Source organism: Echeneis naucrates, chromosome 7 (genome assembly GCF_900963305.1).
Source record: "Echeneis naucrates chromosome 7, fEcheNa1.1, whole genome shotgun sequence".
Taxonomy (NCBI): domain Eukaryota; kingdom Metazoa; phylum Chordata; class Actinopteri; order Carangiformes; family Echeneidae; genus Echeneis; species Echeneis naucrates.
In genome coordinates, this window is record NC_042517.1 from 11,896,460 (window position 1) to 11,914,732 (window position 18,273).

The 18,273-nt window shown below is 40.8% G+C and overlaps 2 protein-coding genes across 3 annotated transcripts; one reads left to right on the plus strand and one right to left on the minus strand.

Moving 5' to 3' along the window:
• Positions 1-1,712: 1,712 nt before the first annotated feature.
• sort1b (sortilin 1b) lies at positions 1,713-16,194 on the plus strand. The gene is made up of 20 exons (XM_029506580.1): positions 1,713-2,266; positions 3,776-3,835; positions 4,008-4,081; positions 4,170-4,272; positions 4,401-4,562; positions 4,912-4,985; positions 5,665-5,714; positions 6,093-6,220; positions 6,475-6,619; positions 7,316-7,471; positions 7,920-8,026; positions 8,241-8,343; positions 8,437-8,608; positions 10,972-11,162; positions 11,278-11,467; positions 11,888-12,004; positions 12,599-12,707; positions 12,832-12,944; positions 13,129-13,258; positions 13,896-16,194. The coding sequence occupies exons 1-20, from the start codon at positions 1,985-1,987 to the stop codon at positions 13,908-13,910; spliced, it is 2,481 nt and encodes an 826-aa protein (XP_029362440.1). The 5' UTR covers positions 1,713-1,984; the 3' UTR covers positions 13,911-16,194.
• Positions 14,541-17,768, minus strand: ngrn (neugrin, neurite outgrowth associated). Of its 2 annotated transcripts, XM_029506583.1 has the most exons (4): positions 17,709-17,749; positions 17,414-17,637; positions 17,193-17,303; positions 14,541-17,106 (listed from the first exon to the last, which is right to left on the minus strand). In XM_029506583.1, the coding sequence occupies exons 2-4, from the start codon at positions 17,617-17,619 to the stop codon at positions 16,518-16,520; spliced, it is 906 nt and encodes a 301-aa protein (XP_029362443.1). In that variant the 5' UTR covers positions 17,620-17,637; positions 17,709-17,749; the 3' UTR covers positions 14,541-16,517. The 2 variants fall into 2 exon arrangements, with proteins under 2 accessions (XP_029362443.1, XP_029362441.1); XM_029506581.1 differs by having other exon boundaries at positions 14,543-17,106; positions 17,414-17,768.
• Positions 17,769-18,273: the final 505 nt, after the last annotated feature.

Sequence of the window (18,273 nt, forward strand, 5' to 3'; positions counted from 1 at the left end):
TGTAGAAAGGCAGAACTGCTATCCTAACAGGGCACATCGCAAAGGAATAAGAGTGGCTTTGTTCTCCACCTTTTAATAGTTGACTGGCCTACTGTGGGGGAGGGGCTGAAACGCCATTGTATGGTCCCCTTTGTGAAGGAATGCTGCTCTTCAGTCAGATTGTTTGGCTTTCTGAGTGGAGTGCATCTGAGAATCTTGAAATATTCACACAGCAAGTAGCAATGTATTTCCTGGAAAGTATGGATTCAAATACATGGTTTCAGGGCTTTTGAGACCATTGAAACTTCTTAAACAACTTTTTAGTTGTTTAAGAAGGGAGTTGATGCAGTGTTTGTTTTGGTTCACCTACAAACCTGTTGGACAGGTTGCGCCACGCCAAGGGTTAATCAGGTACCTGCCCAGGTACATTTCATCACCATGGATGGCAGCTATGGATGTATGGTTTTTTTTTCTCTCCATGCAACACGTGACTGGTAGCCATGTGTTTGTAGGATCTACTGTCCCATCATGTGCACAAAATTAATCAAGATTATATGAGTCAGTGTAACCAGTGAAATGAATAAATTTAATTTGAAGATACAGCAGTCTGTAGAAAGAATATCTATTTTACAAAAGTTAACATCATGTGATGTAGAGGTTATTTTAATTTTTGACCCTTTTCCTCCTTTACAGCACACAATCAAGAAATCACACACACCTCAGTTACATTAAAACTATTGAAACTGAGAAACAAGACTTAACAAGGACATTTATTATTATACATATATAAGGCATTACATTTGCTATTAGATACATTCTATAGTTAATTGGAAAAATATATTTTAGTGCATTGTTTGTTTGTTTTTTTTCTTTTACATTAATGTGTATTTGCAGAGCGTTTCAGGCATTCTCACTGGTGAAGGGATTACTACCATCCAGCCTGATTTAATCTCTTGTTTTAGCCTCCCAACATCACACCAGTTCCAGATGATTAATCCCAGATGATGTAAACTGTAGTTTAAGTGTATAGAAATTACCCTTTCATTTAAAATTGCACTAAAATCTCATAGAATCAGGCTTAATATTACAAACGCCAGTGAAAGCACATTGTAAATTCAAAGCACCCATATTTATATGGCCATCTGTTGGTTTCCTTTTGTGAGCATGCAGCATCTTTCTCAGTTATTTACTTCTGCATTTGTCAGTTTGCATAGATGATGAAATTTGTGTGTACTAAGAGTAATTGTGAAGCAGGTAAAGGGTCATTAACTTTACATCAGGAATTCTTTTAGACTGTGGGAGTGTAAGATGGAGAAATATAGTGAAAAGGTATTAATGCTTAGCCGATTTGAGTTCTACACATATTTAATTTCCTAATTTATCTTCACATTAGGCCATGACATAATCTAAGGGGAGAATTATTGGATATACCAAAATAAATCTGTCCGCACCTGATGTAATCAATTTCGCTAAGCGTTTTTTCATTCAAAAAGGGCAGTTTTTTTCTGCTTTAAATTAAGTTGTAGTTGGATGGAGTTACTTGGTAGTATTACTCAACCTATCCTGACAGGCTTTGACAGCTAATTATACACACTTCTGCATTTGCACCGCCTTTTCAGACTCTAACCAATCAGAAGCTCTGATAGGTGGACCACAATAGAAGACCAGCCAATCACAGCGCCTCCTCTTTGCATACAGCAATACGGAGGCGCAGACGCAATTTGCGCGATCATTACAGTGTTTCATGTTGGCTAAGGAGTTGCGACGTAAATAACTGGTGTGAAAGGCGTCTGTTTATTTTGGAAAATTGCGGATTATTTTTTTCGTTTATCGGTTATCTTATTTTTCTTTTGTCGCTCTGGTGCGCCGACACAGTCGGGGTGAGGCGGACTACTGTTTTGTTGATGTCATCCGCGGCAGAGCTGTAGCGACCTTCAATTTCTAGGCAAATCTGTTAGAAAAAAAGGGTTTTTAATTTCATTTAATTTTCCTTCTTTGAGCCATTATGGTGCGACGTTGGCTGCACTGGGCTCTGCTGTTTTCCGTCTCCACTTTGGCAGCCGGTCTAGATTCGCAGCTGGGATCCAGAGCCTCTGGACAGGCGGCTTTTGTGAAGCGGAATACCGGCGGAGAGGAGAGAGCTGCCAAACCCGTCCGGAGGGCTCTGCTTCCGGCATGGCTCTCCCCACCGCTGCATCACAAGATTCACCGGAGGAGCGCCGATCAGGGCGACTCCTGCCGAGCTCTGCAGGAATATGGCACCAAGTTAGCGGACAACACCCACCGTGTAAGTTACCTGCGGGTGGCTCCTGTTACGCACACACACGTCTGACAGTTCAATGAGCCGGGGGAGGATGAAGCTGCGCAGGTGCTAACCAGGTGCACAAACAGGCCTTATCAGCTATTATGTGTATTCAGAGAGAGACCCGGCGGCTTTCCGTCCGACTGTCAGACCCGCAGCCAACACGATCACTCCTCAATTACACTGTATCCAATGTTTGCAATTAAAACATCATGCATCGCCGTTGGATTGACTGCAGACTTTTCCCCACATCTCTCCCTCACAGCCACCAAAGCAAGCTTGTTTCACTTGTCAGCTGACGTGTCGGGGCTGCCAAGATCGTTATTTAATATTTGGTGCAGTGAAATACAATGTGGTGAAACTACCAACGCCTCTCTTCCTCATACTTGGAGATCTGCGCAGGCTGCACGGGAGCTTACAGTGCTCCATTAATGGCAATGACCTATATCTCATTCTCTGTAAAGCACGCAGCCTTGTTCTGTGTGAGGGGGATTCACTTTTCTTGGCCTGACAGAGTGACTCTGTGTGTTGACAGGAAAATTGACCCAGGGGAATCCATGTGACTGGCTGTGTGGAAGTGATTTTGTAATTAAATGTTGGTGTGTTACTGGTCTGGGTGAGTCCGCTGGGAAGCAGAGATTACAGTAGAGAAGTACAGAACGGGAGAGAGTGCTAAATTTGGAGATGTTCTCTAAAGAGAAAGCAGCCAATTCTGCCTCTCATAAAATATCTACGCACCTCTCTTCTCTAAACAAACAACAGGCTGGACTCAGCTGAGTCCTGTGCTGCCTATTTGCTTAGCTCCTCATTGCCATGTGATCATCTTTGCATTGCAATCTTAGTATACTTGGCCTCGGTAATCTGAAGTTGACTGAATTCCTAGAGGCTCAGCCTTCTCATTCCCTTCAAGGTTTTTGCTGCAGGTCCCCTCAGTTGCTTACAGCATGAGCTGCTGTAAAAGTTAAAAAAACTTCAACAGACTGTGAATGTCCACACAGTGGAGGAGTAATAGGTGACCGACTGGAGAGCAGCACTCCAGACTTATGTTACAGACACAAGAAATGAGAACTCGGGGTATTTGCTAGAGCCTCACTACAAAAATGCATTTTTCTTTAGAGTGAAAGTGTGATTCCTCTACGTAAAATGTTCAGTAGTTGTATTCATCAGTGTTTCTTGAGAGCAGCTACCTTTAAGCTTTGTACTTGCGGAAATGTGTGTCTGTCTTGTCCCAAAAAGTGAAGTGGTGCTTCACTCTTTACACTTGATCCTCTATAATTTGCTCCAACACATGGTGAAGGGTCGCAGGCCACCAGTTAAAGACAAAATCCAGGAGTCAGCAGGCTGAATTAACAGACTGGAGATTTTCATTGCATGGTCACTGTATTTCTTCCATTGTTACTTACAAAGCACAATAATCCCCAATTAGTGGTGTGATTGTTAGCATGATGATTATTATTATTTTTTTAAATTTTCATTCTTTTTTTTTTTCCACAGTATACCTTCAATGACCTGAGTGGTTCGGTGTCGCTGGCCTGGGTTGGAGATGCCTCAGGGGTGAGTGCTACATTCAAACATTTTACATTTTTCTAATCTGGCAAAACTGGGTGTGTTACAGAGAACTGTATGCAATTGAAAGGTATTCTGCCTGCATAAATTCCCTCAAAGGTGTCATGAACATGAATAAAAGATCTGTGCTCCACTCAAGACTAACCCTCTTTGTTGGCAGGTCATTCTGGCTTTGACAACTTTTCAGGTACCCTTCTTCTTGATCAGACTTGGTCAGTCCAAACTTTATCGAAGGTAAGTTTTATGTCCTCTCCTGGTGAAACAACATACCTGGTTTATGTTTGCTTTGCTTTTGACCTAGCTGCATTCGTTTTTCTACCAGTGAGAACTATGGGAAATCTTTCCAGGATGTCACCAGCCTAATCAACAACACCTTCATCAGATCGGAGTTTGGCATTGCTATCGGCCCTGAGAACTCGGGGAAAGTAAGTCACGTCATGATCATGTCCTCACCAAACAAGCCATCAACGGTTATTCTCAAATGTAGTGCTGCTCTTATCAATTTATCAATTTATATGGCCTCATTATTTCAATTATGGGCTCTGGATTATAGGTGATCTTGACAGGTGACGTGTCTGGGGGTCACGGGTCTCGGATCTTTGTCTCCAATGACTTTGGAAAAAGTTTCACCCACAGAGACCTGCCCTTCATCCCCCTGATGCAGATCACATACAACCCAGACGATTCCAATGTTCTGCTCGCCCTCAGCAACAACGTAAGTTTAAGTGAAATGTATTGTTGTTTATGAAGTAATCAGTTTGGATGTCAGTCAGCCTTAAAGAGAGAAAAGCAGAAGAATAGTCTATAAAAAGCTGAGAACACAGTTCTATATGGGAGATTACTTTTTTGTTAAATTCATCATTATGGGGTCTGTAGTAAAATCCTTAAGCAGAACTTTGGTCAATAATTTGATGTTTGCACAGAGAACATTTATTAACATGGCTTCAGTGTTTTAACAGCAGGTTCAGTTTACAAAATTCTATTTGAATAGTTGGAGGATTGGTGTTATTGCAGGTGAGGTGTGAGCTCTCAATTTAAGACATTTTTTTTTAAATAATCCTCAGAATGAAATATGGCTGTCTGAAGATTTTGGGAGAAACTGGAAAAAGGTCCACGACATGGTTTGCTTGGTGAAATGGTAAGAGACGAGACAAACAGAAGATACAAGCACGGCACAGTTGTGCCTAAGTGAAATGCATCTATTTGTTGACAGCAGGTGTGGAGGAACCCATTCTTATTGAACTGGTATAGAGAAAAGATTTCAGAAAATTGTCAGTTATCATAATTGTCACACATGAATGGAAGACAGCTGAGTACCAAGTCTCTGTACTGTGCTTCATACTTCGAAGCAAAGAATGTTTTGACTTCACAGACTCCACTTTTACTCCCAGGAATTGAATTGTTGCTGCACCTTTTCCCAAAAGGCAAAACTGTTAAACTGAATCTCAGCAAGTGACTGGTTGACTAATTCAGTTATGGCCAAACCCTTGCAACACTGAAGTTGTTTTGGAGTCCCTGCCTGTTATGCACTGCCAAGTGAACTTGAAATAGTTAATATCTTTTCAGTCTTCAGTTATACTGTATGGTTGTGAAGGTCATGCAGTCCGGGAAACTTGTATGGTCAAAACAGAAACAGAAGTGAAACTGGCCAATAGTAGATGGAGAATGTGTTAATCTTGTATGAGACCTGTTCCTCAGCATTTCCCAGCATGACTTCATTTACTGAAATCCAAGCAGACTGAGAACTGTTGCATCCTAATTAACAAAAGGATCTATGTGTGCTTTGCTCAGATATGTTGCTTATCTGTTTCTTCTAGGGGGCGGACAAATACCATCTTCTTTACAGCCAGCCTCAATGGATCCTGCGGTAAGTGATCTGCCCTTCAAGCAAAACCCTAGTGAGAAATGAACTTATGACAATCCAACCCAGACCATTTTTTACCTTAAACATTTGTACATGAACACACATATGAACAACATAGATTACTGAGCAGCAGTAAAAGCAGTATAATGTCTTGAATCGTGTTTTATTGAGACTGCTAATTCTATTCATTCAACAGGAATTGCTATGGGATTATGAATAAAAATACAGGAATTGTGTCTGTCTAATATATCCTGGAAGAATATATTTACATTTTCATGATTTAACCTTCTATTCAATACCATGTATGAATTAGATTTTTAGTTACACATGCATATTTGCATATTGCAGTTATATTTCAAAATTGTGCGTATCTTTTATCAGGTGAACGGGGAATGCTGGAACTGAGGAGGACGACAGACTATGGTAAAACCATCAAGACTGTTGCCACAAAGATCTACTCTTTTGGCTTGGGCGGACGTTTCCTCTTTGCTTCAGTAATGACCGGCAAGGTCAGTATACAGTAGATCCAAATCACGCAAATGTAGACTGAAGTTCATGTATTGCATGGAACAATGTTCATTCTAAACTTTTGTGAGTTTGTTTGACAGTCAAATTTGAAATGCAGTCTGTAGCTATCAGGTGAAACATGTCACCTGTAGATGTAAAGCACGCAAAGGTTGTCAGTTGTCCTCCTCTGTGCCTGTGTAGTTTGAAGTGAAGTGACAAGGTGTAATTATTGATATTGTGTTATCTTTTTACACAGGGGACTCTGAGAATGATCCACGTGTCGGTGGATCAGGGTGAGACATGGAACATGGCCCAGCTGCCTCCTGTTGGCCATGAGCAGTTCTACTCCATCCTGGCAGCCAACGATGAAATGGTCTTTATGCATGTTGATGAGCCAGGAGGTCAGTCCATATGTCACATTCAAGCTTTTACTCATCATGTTGTACAGCAAAATACTAACACTATTTAAGGGTGCTTTTTACTGTGTTTTGTTCCTGAAGGACTTTTAATTTAAAAAAGTTATTTATGTTGGATGTGAACAAGCTTGGTGGACTATGTAACTTATCTTATCTCTAATCTTTTTTATTCTAATCTATTCCTTTAAAGTCCAGTAAACAATGATATTATGGCAGTGACCCAGCATGCATGCTACCAGGAAGTTGTAACATGTTTTTCAGTCAAAGAGTACAAATATATGTCTAATAGTAGCCATCAAACTATGTTCATGTGTTTGCATATATTTGTTCTCAGACTGTTTTTCAGGATTTCAATAAGGTTATCTATTCCCAATTAAAGAAAATGTAGAGCTACCGTGATGAATTAGGACACTGAATACAACCGTGTGCCCTCTCAGTCAACAAATACTCTTTTAGCTGAGAGGGATGCATATTTCTGCTGCCAAACCTGTCAGAAAGAATGGAGGTTGTAATAGCAGCCCATAAATGTTGACTGTTAACTTTTCATTTCATTTACTATCCATGTAGTTAGACCTGTGCTATAAAACTCATCAGAATATTTTGCATTAGCCGCTCTCTAACCCTGTATGCAAATGCACTTCTCCGGATGTGTAATCCTGTTTTTATTTATTTGGTCCGCAGATACAGGATTTGGTACCATCTATGTATCAGATGACCGGGGTACTGTGTACTCCAAGTCGCTGGAACGGCACCTTTATACGACCACTGGCGGTGATACAGATTTCACGAATGTCACCTCCCTGCGTGGAGTTTTCATCACCAGTGTTCTGGCAGAAGGTAGCTCTATATGTGTGTCTGTGTTTAGATAATGAAAAGCAACACATGCTTGTACTCATATTCTCCTAGAAAAGCACACACACACACTTGACTTCCCCATTACCCACTGGAGCGAGGGCGTCGGGTAAATATTTAATTAGCTGTTCAGTGTTAGATGTGCTGTCTATGTGAAGCTGCTGGCCGAGACTTCAGCAGAAATATCTCACATCGCCAGCTAAATCTTAACTCCATGTCCACTGCTCTCTGTATTTTCTACAAAAAATTATTTGTCTTGGGATCTACTTTTTTTTTTCTTTAATACTACATGCCCATTTTGATTCCATTTATGTGTAACAATTACGATTGCATGATTATTGCAACGGAGCTGTGAGGTGCTTGTGCTGTTTTGAGGATTTTGAATGTTTAAGACCAGCAGTAAAAGAATGCTTTTTTTATTGCCTCGTTCTAGGCGACTCTGTGCAGTCTGTGGTGTCCTTTGATCAGGGTGGGGAGTGGGTTCCCCTGAGGAAACCTGCCAACAGCAAGTGCGATGCCACTGCCAAGGACCCAGAGAAGGTAAAATAAACAGGAGGATGTTTTTCAAAGAACAAAGATAAAAAGCACACCATCATGAAAAACTCTACTTTTACTAGTTGTAATGACAGATTGTATTCTGTTGAATGATTTTGGACGCAAATGTACACAGCAATGATTTTTTTCATCTCCAATCAGCAATCTCAACATCCAGACACCAAACTGTGCCTACAGTCCATTGTGTTTATGTCAACAGTGCAGTCTTCACATCCATGCAGCGTACAGCACTGCTATGAAGCTCAATGTCCCCATGCTGCCTCTGAGTGAACCAAATGCTGTGGGTCTCATCCTGGCTCATGGTAATTCTTAGTTCAGAGCTTTATAGCAGATTTGTCAGCATAGTCCTGTGACCGTACTTGGAACTTACTTACCTGATCACCCTTTTTCAACAGGGAGTGTCGGCGATGCCATCTCAGTGATGAGACCAGATGTGTACGTGTCTGATGATGGAGGATACACCTGGATAAAGGCCCTCAGTGGACCTCATCATTACGCCATTCTAGACTCTGGCGGACTGCTGGTGGCTGTGGAGCACAGCTCTAATCAACCTGTCAACCAGATCAAGTAGGTTACAGTTAGAGGGAACAAGGGAAGTTGGGTTTAACCTGTTTAGCTGATGTTAGTTCATTCATATTATAATTTACATCTATGATTTTCTTCAAAATATCAAATATTGTCAGTGAAAAAAGAAACGGAGGTTTTCTTGAGCACATTTAAGTAACATCTCCAGGGTTCCCAGTAGTAGTCTGCCATACAAGTATAAACAAGCTGTAACCTTCACTTAAATGCTGTAGTGGCAATCAGCTATCAAGAAATTTTCCTTGTGGAGCAACACAAATTCAGTGAAAGTAATAAAATATTAGAGAGAGAGAGAGAGAAAGGTGTGGCTGTGTGATGATCAGCCCAGTAGAACAGACATTACAGCCCACTCTGGTCCTGTGTGGGCATCGTCTACCTCATGTCTGCCTCCTTAGCAAAGTACATGTAGCTTGGTCCTGTGGCTCCTTTCCGCCCACTGGCCCCCTCCTGTTGGAATCTTTGGACTTTTGCTGACTCATTTCACATGACTAATAAAGTTAAAAAACATAAAGGTCCCAGTGAACAGCTCAAAGACAAAAATCCAGTTTAATAAAAGTAGTTGTGCCTTTTTCTGCTCATCTGTTACTCTGCAGACAACATAGATAAGCAGCAGAGAAATTCCAGAACCAGGTCAAATTATTTTACAGTTTAAGTACTGCATGATGTTGACCAGCATAGCTGTCTGCTCAAGGTTCGCCTGAAAGTCTCCTCTGCAAATTGAATTACTCTACTAAGTCTCTGTATTTTATTATATGAAGGAAGAAACTCTTGGTGAATATTAACCTCACTCTTCTTTTCATTCATGCTTTAATTTCATTAATACCTTTGTCTGTTGACTTGCATGCAAAATTTTTATGAGACTTTAGCTATTGTTTTGTTGTATGAGGGCGATTGTAGTCAGAAAACCTCTCATTCGGTTATTCTTCGCCAATTACCGTATTTAAATCATAAAATGCATTATTGAGTAAAGCAATTAGACTGTAATGTTGCAAAATAATGTAGCTGTTCCTCTTTGATATACTGCTCTACCAATCAGTTCAATTTCAGTTTAGTGTGTGGGCCTAAAGTGTGACACAGGCTGAAAGGGATGAAGCGTCTCAGGTTGGGTTTTTTTTTTATCCCCACTCTGCTCCTCCTCCACTGTAGGGGTTAGTTTTCAACAACAGCTCTGTTTTTACTGAGGAACAAAGATGAGTCTAAACCCTGTCTTTATTTAGAATAATACAATATGTTTACATCTACATTAGGGGTGTGCCACAAAATCGATTCATATAAGAATTGCGATTCTCATTTGCTACAATTCAGAATCTATTTTAAAATGTCCCAAAATCAATAAAAAAAATAGAAATCTGCAGGCTGTCTGTCAGGTCTAGTCTCTACTCTCTGCAGGGTCCGATCTCTGGTCTGGTCTAGTCTCTGGAGGGTTCTGTTCTCTGGTCTGGTCTGGTCTAGGAGCTGGGGGGTTCTGTTCTCTGGTCTGGTCTGGTCTAGGAGCTGGGGGGGTTGCCTTTCCGTGCTGTAACACACCATTACTCGTCACCAATTAACAAACTTAGACACCACACCATTAACCTAGACGTGTTCAGGTGCCCCCACTGGGAATTGAACCAGTTGAACCAGTTATTTATTTATTCATGGTCAGGGGCCATGCATTATTAGTGAAGCCCCTCTGAGCATTTTCTCAACAGGTAATTTTTTTACTCAGGGGAAAAAAAGTTCAGGCCAGTTCTGTGTTATTCTGTCTTTATAATGAAATCTGTTTTTTCGTGATCGTGGATCTCATAGGACGCTATTTACCGAATGCCTGGGAAGACTGAGCTTGACATAAGCTTCACAGTGTGCAATGTTTGCAAAATGAGGAACCCATGTTGTACTGCACTGTTTTGTTTTGTTTTTTATAAAGAGACACTTTTATTTTTGTAACCTAAGCAATATGTGATATCACTTTTATGCAACAGTTGCAACAATGCCATCTAAGCATGGATAAATGTTTAAAACTTAACAAATGTGAAAAAGACAATTTAATGTAATTGTGTCTTGCAAAGCAGTAGATCATGTGGATCCTTTACACACCTATTGACTGAAGCAGAAATCATTTTGAATCAAATCATGAGATAGTAAAAGAGTCCCACCCCTAATCTATATATCTGGCAGATGCCTTTACCTAAAAGCACTTAAATTTAGCTGTTATATGTATAACATTGTCTTAAAGCAAAAGCACGTGGGAGGTCAAACTTGGGCTTTCTTCACACAGTGTCTGAGCAGATCCCAATCCCTCTCATATGTTTTTTCCTTTACTTTCAAGTTCCTTGATAGTAGCATTTGCTTATTTTTCAATGTCCTATCAGGTTTTCTACTGATGAAGGGCAGTGCTGGGGTGTGTACAACTTCACAGATGACCCCATTTACTTTACTGGGCTGGCGTCAGAGCCAGGAGCTCGCTCTATGAATGTCAGTATCTGGGGCTACAGAGACTCTCTTGTCAGTCAGTACTGGATCTCCATCACCATTGACTTTAGGGATCTTCTCACCAGAGACTGTGAGTGATTGAATAAAAAACTGATGTTTTTATGTGAATGTAGAACTTGTGTGAATAATTTTGGATTTCTTTGAGATCAAAATGTTAACAGAGTCCAAAATGTTGCTGTTTTCAGGTGGTGACAAGGACTATGTACAGTGGTTGGCACACTCAGATGACATCAGCGACCCCAATGATGGCTGCATGCTGGGCTACAAAGAGAAGTTCCTGCGTCTCAGAAAGGACTCTGTTTGCTGGAACGGGCGAAATTACCAGGTCAACACTCAGCCAACTCCGTGCCCGTGCACCCTGGATGACTTCCTCTGGTGAGACTTCAAATATCACTCAGTTTACTTAGTTACATCAGATTAGAAATCAATTGGTTTCACTGATGACAATTCTTTTATGCTTTGACGTGTGTTCAACACAGAGACTATAATATCACGATAAAACAGAAGTGAAAATTACTTAAGATTACTGATTTACTTATTTATTTCTTTATTTTTTATCAAAATCTGATACTTGCTGCAGTTTGAAACAAACTACAGCAAGCTGGGAACGAACCCACAATAAAACTGCCAGGCTAGTATCACATAGCGGTTGGACAGTATTCTGGAATTATTATTTTTTTTTACCTTCTATTGAAATAATTTTTTATTTCAGACACAACAGCACGAATACTAAGCCAAACAACGACAGTAACCAGAGTAAATTTCAATTATTTCTTCCACTTCTGCCTGCCACAGTGACTTTGGATACTACCGTCAGGAGAACAGCTCAGTATGTGTTGAGCAGCCGGACCTGAGAGGAAAGGTGCTGGAGTTCTGCTTGCATGGCAAAGAGGAGCAGCTGCAGACTAGTGGGTAAGGCTTAATATTCATCCTCAAAGTCCAACACATCCGTTAAGTATTAGGTAGGGGCAAATTTGTAGACCTTCCCCGTTGATCAGTGGTGGCATATGACTGGCTTTGACTGTAATAATAGTGATGAATAATGATAATTATAATTATCTTCATTGATTGCCAATCTGACTTGAGCAGTGGAATTAAGAAAAAGCTAAAGTTGCAGTAATTGCATTGAACAATTTTGATTCATTCTTCACAGTAACAGGTTTTGGAAAGGCTGTTAGCACTGCCATGAGGATTTTCCTTCATGTTAGTAAGACAGGTGAGGAGAGTGAGGAAGTGTCTATCAGAGAGAGCAGCCAGAGGAAAGACAAGTCTCATTGAGGAAGAGTGAAGGATTTTGGGAAAGGGCTTTACCCTCTGGACTGAAAACATGTTACACTATTGTTGAAGAATTTTATGTACAGTAAGTAAGGAGGGTTGGTGTGCTGATACAGGTTAATTAATGATTAAATAAACTGAACAGATTTAAGCACCACAGTGTTGCCAGATCTATGTGTAAAAGATATCATTGAGCAATAACAATATCACCGACATGATCCTGGTCCACAGCTACAGGAAAATCCCTGGAGATAAGTGTGAGGGAGGACAGATGCCTGAGCGTAAAGAGATCGACCTCAGTAAGAGGTGTGTGAGTGACCTGGTGGGCCCAGAACTTCTGGTCAGTACATTTGCTCAATAATTACCTCTCCAAAATGTTTTAAATATAGATGTAGTCATGCTGAGAGTTTACCCGTGGTGTTACTATATCATCTTATTTCCCACTTTGTTCACTATTTTTACAGACAGACCATCAGACTTCCAAGTCTGTGCCCATTGTGATAACAATCATAATCGTCATGTTGCTGAGCATTGCAGTTGGAGTCATCTTTGTGAAGAAATATGTCTGTGGTGGCAGGTTAGCAAATCTTTCTGCCCAAATTTCTGGTCCAGTTTCTAATCAAAACATGTCTCGAGATGAATCTGTTTTACACCCTCTCTTGAGTTACCACTTTCCCTTTCTCGCCTCTCATTGTTATTTATGCATTCGATATATTCTTCAGATGAATGTGACCTGACACTGTTTTCCACCTGCCCGTCAGGTTCTTAGTTCACAGGTACTCTGTGCTGCAACAGCACGTGGAGGACAATGTCGCTGAGGGGATAGATGACCCGTTGGAGACTAACCACGTCCAAAATGGCAAGATAGAGTTTCATGACGACTCAGATGAGGTATAGTAGATATATTTCCTCCATCACGTACAGACCAGGATGGAAATGTGGGGTTCTTTCTGACTTTCCTTTTGGCCTGAAGGTCAAAGAGAATAACTGTTGTTGATATATCAGATGACTTGTAAGTAAGCAAAAACTCAATGTACAAATAAATGCTGTTCATACTGTTGGTATCATTCATCAACCAATGAAACATTTATGAGTCTATAATTCAGGACAAGCGTCTTTGCAGATTTCTATCTGCAGTCCAACCGCCTGCTGTGAGCTGAACTTAAACAAACACAGCAGGTGGAGACAGAACCACAACATCATAGCCAGCCAATACAGAATTGTGGCGGGTGATAATTATAGTTCAATCATTCATTCGTTCATCTTCAAGTGCTTATGCGTTTTTGGGTCGGAGGGGGTGTTGCAGCCAATCCCAGCTCACCCTGGCTGAGCGCAGGGTCATCCTGGACAGGTCGTCAGCCAGCCCATCACAGGGCCAACACACAGAGACAGACAGAGACCAACAACCACTCACACTCAGACCTATGGACAATTTAGAGACACCAATCACCACCGAAATGGTTTATTGTTTGCTCATTTGTGTTTGGGTCTGACTTCCTTGGTTTACCATTTTCTTCCCTGTTCACAGGACCTGCTCGAATAGCATGGAAAACCTGTCATGCAACTAAACAGGTTCCCAGTCCACCTTGTGGCCGGACGTTGTTCCTGTCACTCTTCTGTCTCCAGCTTTTTCTTCCTTTCACCTTCTTGAACAAACTTTGGCCTCAGCTACCAGACGAGAAGAGTCTCTGTCACTCTGCTGTCATCTATGAAGTATCATGAATGTATGAAGGCGTCCCAGGACTAATGCACATTTTAGGAGAACTAAGGAGGTCTTGTAGTGTTGTGCTTAAGTTATTGATTCTAGTGATCAACTTTGAATCTCCACCTTAAACAAAGAACTGATGCAGTTGTTTAAACTGCTGACAGAGCCACAGTAATGTGTTTTGAAGAAAAGCTACATGTATAAATTCACCACCATTGCATTACGGGTCCTGCTTCTCCCATCACCTGGGAGTGCTCCTGGAAATACTTTTCACTTCTATTGAAGCTCTGTGTCCTTTCTCTCATCCACTTGTACATAAACCTTTTTTTGACCTTTTTTGATGTGATAAAAATTTGCAAAGCATTAAAACTGGCAAATAACTGTCCCATTTAGTCTTACTTGCTAAATTTTGCATTAGTATCCATTTGAAAGTGCCCAGGTGGCAGAGAATACCTAAATTTAATGCATTTTAGTTCCCTATCTTGGCACTGATTTGTGAAGTCCCTTGTTGTAGTATATAGTTGGAATAAAAGCCTGCATACCTTTGGTACTCCATGGCATTCAGGTCTATGGTCAAAGTAATAAGACACAAATGGACGTTTCCATTTGCATTAGATTTAATAGCAATAATGTGTCCAGTATATTATCCATGCATGTTAAATCATCCTATTGGCAGAATATGTTGAGGTGTCCAGTTGCTCCATTCGATGAGTGGAGAAAATGTTGTGTGTAACACATTATGTGTCAGTTTGTAGTGGGTAAAGTGTGTCTGTTTAAAGACAGGATATGTTAAATCAGTCATGTTTGCAGTTTTGACTGCTCAAAGCACAAGGTCCTTTGTATTCTAAAAGTCTGTAGTTAACCTTTTTTTTCCTTAATGTGACGTAATAATTAATGTGACAATACTGTAATAATCACTGTAGTCATAAATGAGTTGTGGTTATAACCAGTCGAGCCATTTTTGTACTAACAAACTTTTAAACTTGTATGGCAAATGGCAAAGATGTTAAGAAATGGCTAAAATAACTATAGTTTGATAGTAAATATCAAATACACTATAGATATTTTTATGACACATTCAGATAACCCAACACATCACTGTAATTTGGTAACAGAAACACAGGAGCAATTTGATTATGTAATTATGTTGTATAGCATCATTAACACTGTAACCTATTAGTTAAAAGACGTGGTTGTATAAGCTCCAGCGCTGTGTGAGACTGTTATACTGTCATTTTTTCTTTTGGGGTTTTTTGGGGGGGTTGTTTTTCTATTTTGGCTGTTTGAATCTGAGGTAAAGCAAAATCTCTAAAACTACTGAAATTATCTTATCTGGATCTTAAAGTAAACTACTGTTTTTTTTTTCCTAATCATCTTGTCATCTACCGCTCTGTTGTATCACACTGTGACAAGTCTCAAAGAATTTTTTTTTTTTCCTTTTATTTTGGAAATGTTTGTTGCACAATTAATACTCTATCTTGTTTTAAATGTTGCTTTCATGCAAATTTTATTTATTTCTAACTAGCAGGTTCAAAGTACAGTTAACTGGATGGGGTTATGCAAGTGCCTGGTGTTAGAATTTAATGGAAGGCCCTCCCACTGTTTGACCAGCTATTTTACTATTGATGGTTTTTATCAACTCATGTGTAACCAGTTTCATCTCGTATGGCAGTGACATGGTGCAGCTGCACTTGTTGGCCAAGATGATTCCTCAAACAGTAAAGAACATATCTCGTTTTATATGGGCTCCCATTGACCTGCATGTTAACTGCTCTGGAAAGAAAATAGCCAAAAAATAATCTTGGGTATTCTCACTTTGGTGTTTTAGCATGAGTTTAAATTCTGATAGGTTAAAAAAAAATACAGAGTGGATACAGGGTTATTATGCAGCTGCTCTACACTGGGAGAGATTTGCTTGGTTCTTATTAAAATGAGGGTTTATTGCATTTAGTGAGGGTAACACATTTTTTCTTACAGTTTAAAACTGCTGTATAAATGAATAAGTCAATGTGATGGTTCTGTAAATATACAAGGTTACATCTTTGTATCTGCTATGTTTCTCTCTTCTGTATATTTGAGGCAATTTTCTTTGGGTTTGCCAATAAATTCATACGTTCCTCTATTTATTTTCCCTCAGCTAGTTATGTCAACTGCAAAGAAAAGATATGAGTTTAGAGAGTAATTTTTTCATGCCCTCTCTATTTTCCCCCTATGACATTAATTTTTGATGTTCATTTTCTTGGTTTGTACAGACATTGGAATAATGCAAGTAAATGGAACTAAAAATTTAATGGGGGAATAAACAGAAATGTGACAATATTACCATAATATATAATATGTGAGTCTTTCCCCATAAATGGCCTGTGCAGTATTGATCTTATCCAAACTTGTCACTGTAGGTTCTTGTTTGAACATCAAACATGGTTAGCCAACAATTCAAAGTCTTCAAATTCTATACAAAAAGTTGCCATCTGCGTCAAAGAAATCCTTTCCAACTTGTGCCACAGGAGGCGCAGCCTTCTGTATTTTGATAAGCTCCTCAAGTTCTTCCTCTGTCAAGACCAGTCCATCCCAGTGCTCTTCATCCTCTGTGTCCTCGTCCAGTGGGCTTGTGTTGGTGGGGCTGTCTTCTGATGATCTTGTCACTGTTCCAGCTTGACTGGCACCAGCTATGAATTGCGTAGGCACCATACTAACAGGGGCAGGAGTCTCGGCCAGAGACCTGGAGCCTTGTTCTTTAATCAGGAGTGTGTGGTTAGCAGGAGAGATTAAAGCACCTTCTCTACTCCCAGATGAGAGCGTAGCAGGTGCATATTTCATGAGCAGCTTCAGTCTGTCGCGGCCTGCCCCTGTACCTGAAGGCAGCACATTGCGACCCAGTACAGCCATTACTTTCGTATCCTGCTTGGCTTTTCTCTCTGGAGTGGGCACAAACTTACTCCTGAGGATCCTCAGAATGACATCTGGGGCTACAGAGAAGCCCTGGGCCAGACGCTCTACTGTCCACTCCTCTGGGTTCTCCTGCTTCAGACATCTGGAAATTGATGGACATATAAAGCCTTTAATAGGTGAACTTTACCTCGTTTGGACAGCTGCACTGGTTTACACAGAGATGTGTACCTAATCTGCTCAATAGCATCCCAGGTTAGTTTCCTATGTGGGGCCCCAGGTGGAGTCATCTGCCTCCTCAGCATGTGATACTTCACTGTCCTCTTCCTCTTCCTCCCTTCACTACAGACATGGGACACATCATTTTAAGCTGTCTCAGGTTGTACAGACAGCATGCCGAGAATAAAATGGACAGGCAGTTTACAACAGTGGTGATATCTGCAGACTCTTACTCAACCAAAGCCTGGAGTTTATCTTCCACATCCTCCACATCCTCCTCATGGTCGCCGTGTCTCGGAGCTCTGTCTCTGCCCACATGGCCCTGTCCCGTCCACGGCCCCCTGGTTCCCCCGCTGGTAAACCCGCAGCAGCCGGTCGTTGTCCCTGACAGGGCCCGGAGTCTGGGCAGGAGCCGAAGGACCTGCAGAGGTCGGGCCATCCTACCCGCGTCCTGCTCCTGGAGCTAATGCCGTTAGCTTGCTGTGTCAAAGAGGAGGTTCATACAAGAAAACGCGAGACTCTTCTTACCTCACTGCTGATCGGCCAGAAAAACGAAGCCTTCCCTTCAAATCCTGATCTCCGCCATATGTAAACGGCCCGCCCTCCTCTGCCTCTGATTGGCTCACCCTCAAACTGCCACTCTAGTTCTAACCAATCATCACCTGCAGTATCAGAACCTGTCGAGTATTGGCCAATCAGGAGAGTCTGATTGGTGCCTTGGGTGATTTTTTTTATTTAAACTTTATTGAAGACAAACATGACACCATTCAATCTTGATGAGCTTCAGAATATAAACAAATTGCCAGAGCGAACAAATGATTCGGCTGTAAATGTTAAATGACGCAAATTAAGCGAGAAAACATTTACACATTAAAACAAACAAATAATAATGAAGAAAGAAGGAAAGAATAATGAAATCAAAGTAATTTAATGACTCCACCGCTGCTGTTAATCTTGTCTCGTCCGGGGTCAGAGGTAAGAGAATATTCATCACACACAAGCACTTATGACTGGGAGGTCAACAACTATAGTCAGTCGCTCTCCAGCCCTACCCACAAAGTGAATCAGAATAATAACTGCACATTAGGAGACC

Bases quoted from the DNA above. Each gene is read 5' to 3' on its own strand.
- ngrn (XM_029506583.1), bottom strand. From the start codon at position 17,619: ATGGCCCGACCTCTGCAGGTCCTTCGGCTCCTGCCCAGACTCCGGGCC. The intron at 17,304-17,413 runs GTAAGAGTCTGC...CCATGTCTGTAG, and splicing joins AAACTCCAGGCTTTGGTTGA to TGAAGGGAGGAAGAGGAAGA. The intron at 17,107-17,192 runs GTACACATCTCT...ATCAATTTCCAG, and splicing joins GATGCTATTGAGCAGATTAG to ATGTCTGAAGCAGGAGAACC.
- sort1b (XM_029506580.1), top strand. From the start codon at position 1,985: ATGGTGCGACGTTGGCTGCACTGGGCTCTGCTGTTTTCCGTCTCCACT. The intron at 3,836-4,007 runs GTGAGTGCTACA...CTTTGTTGGCAG, and splicing joins GGGTTGGAGATGCCTCAGGG to GTCATTCTGGCTTTGACAAC. The intron at 8,609-10,971 runs GTAGGTTACAGT...ATGTCCTATCAG, and splicing joins CAACCTGTCAACCAGATCAA to GTTTTCTACTGATGAAGGGC.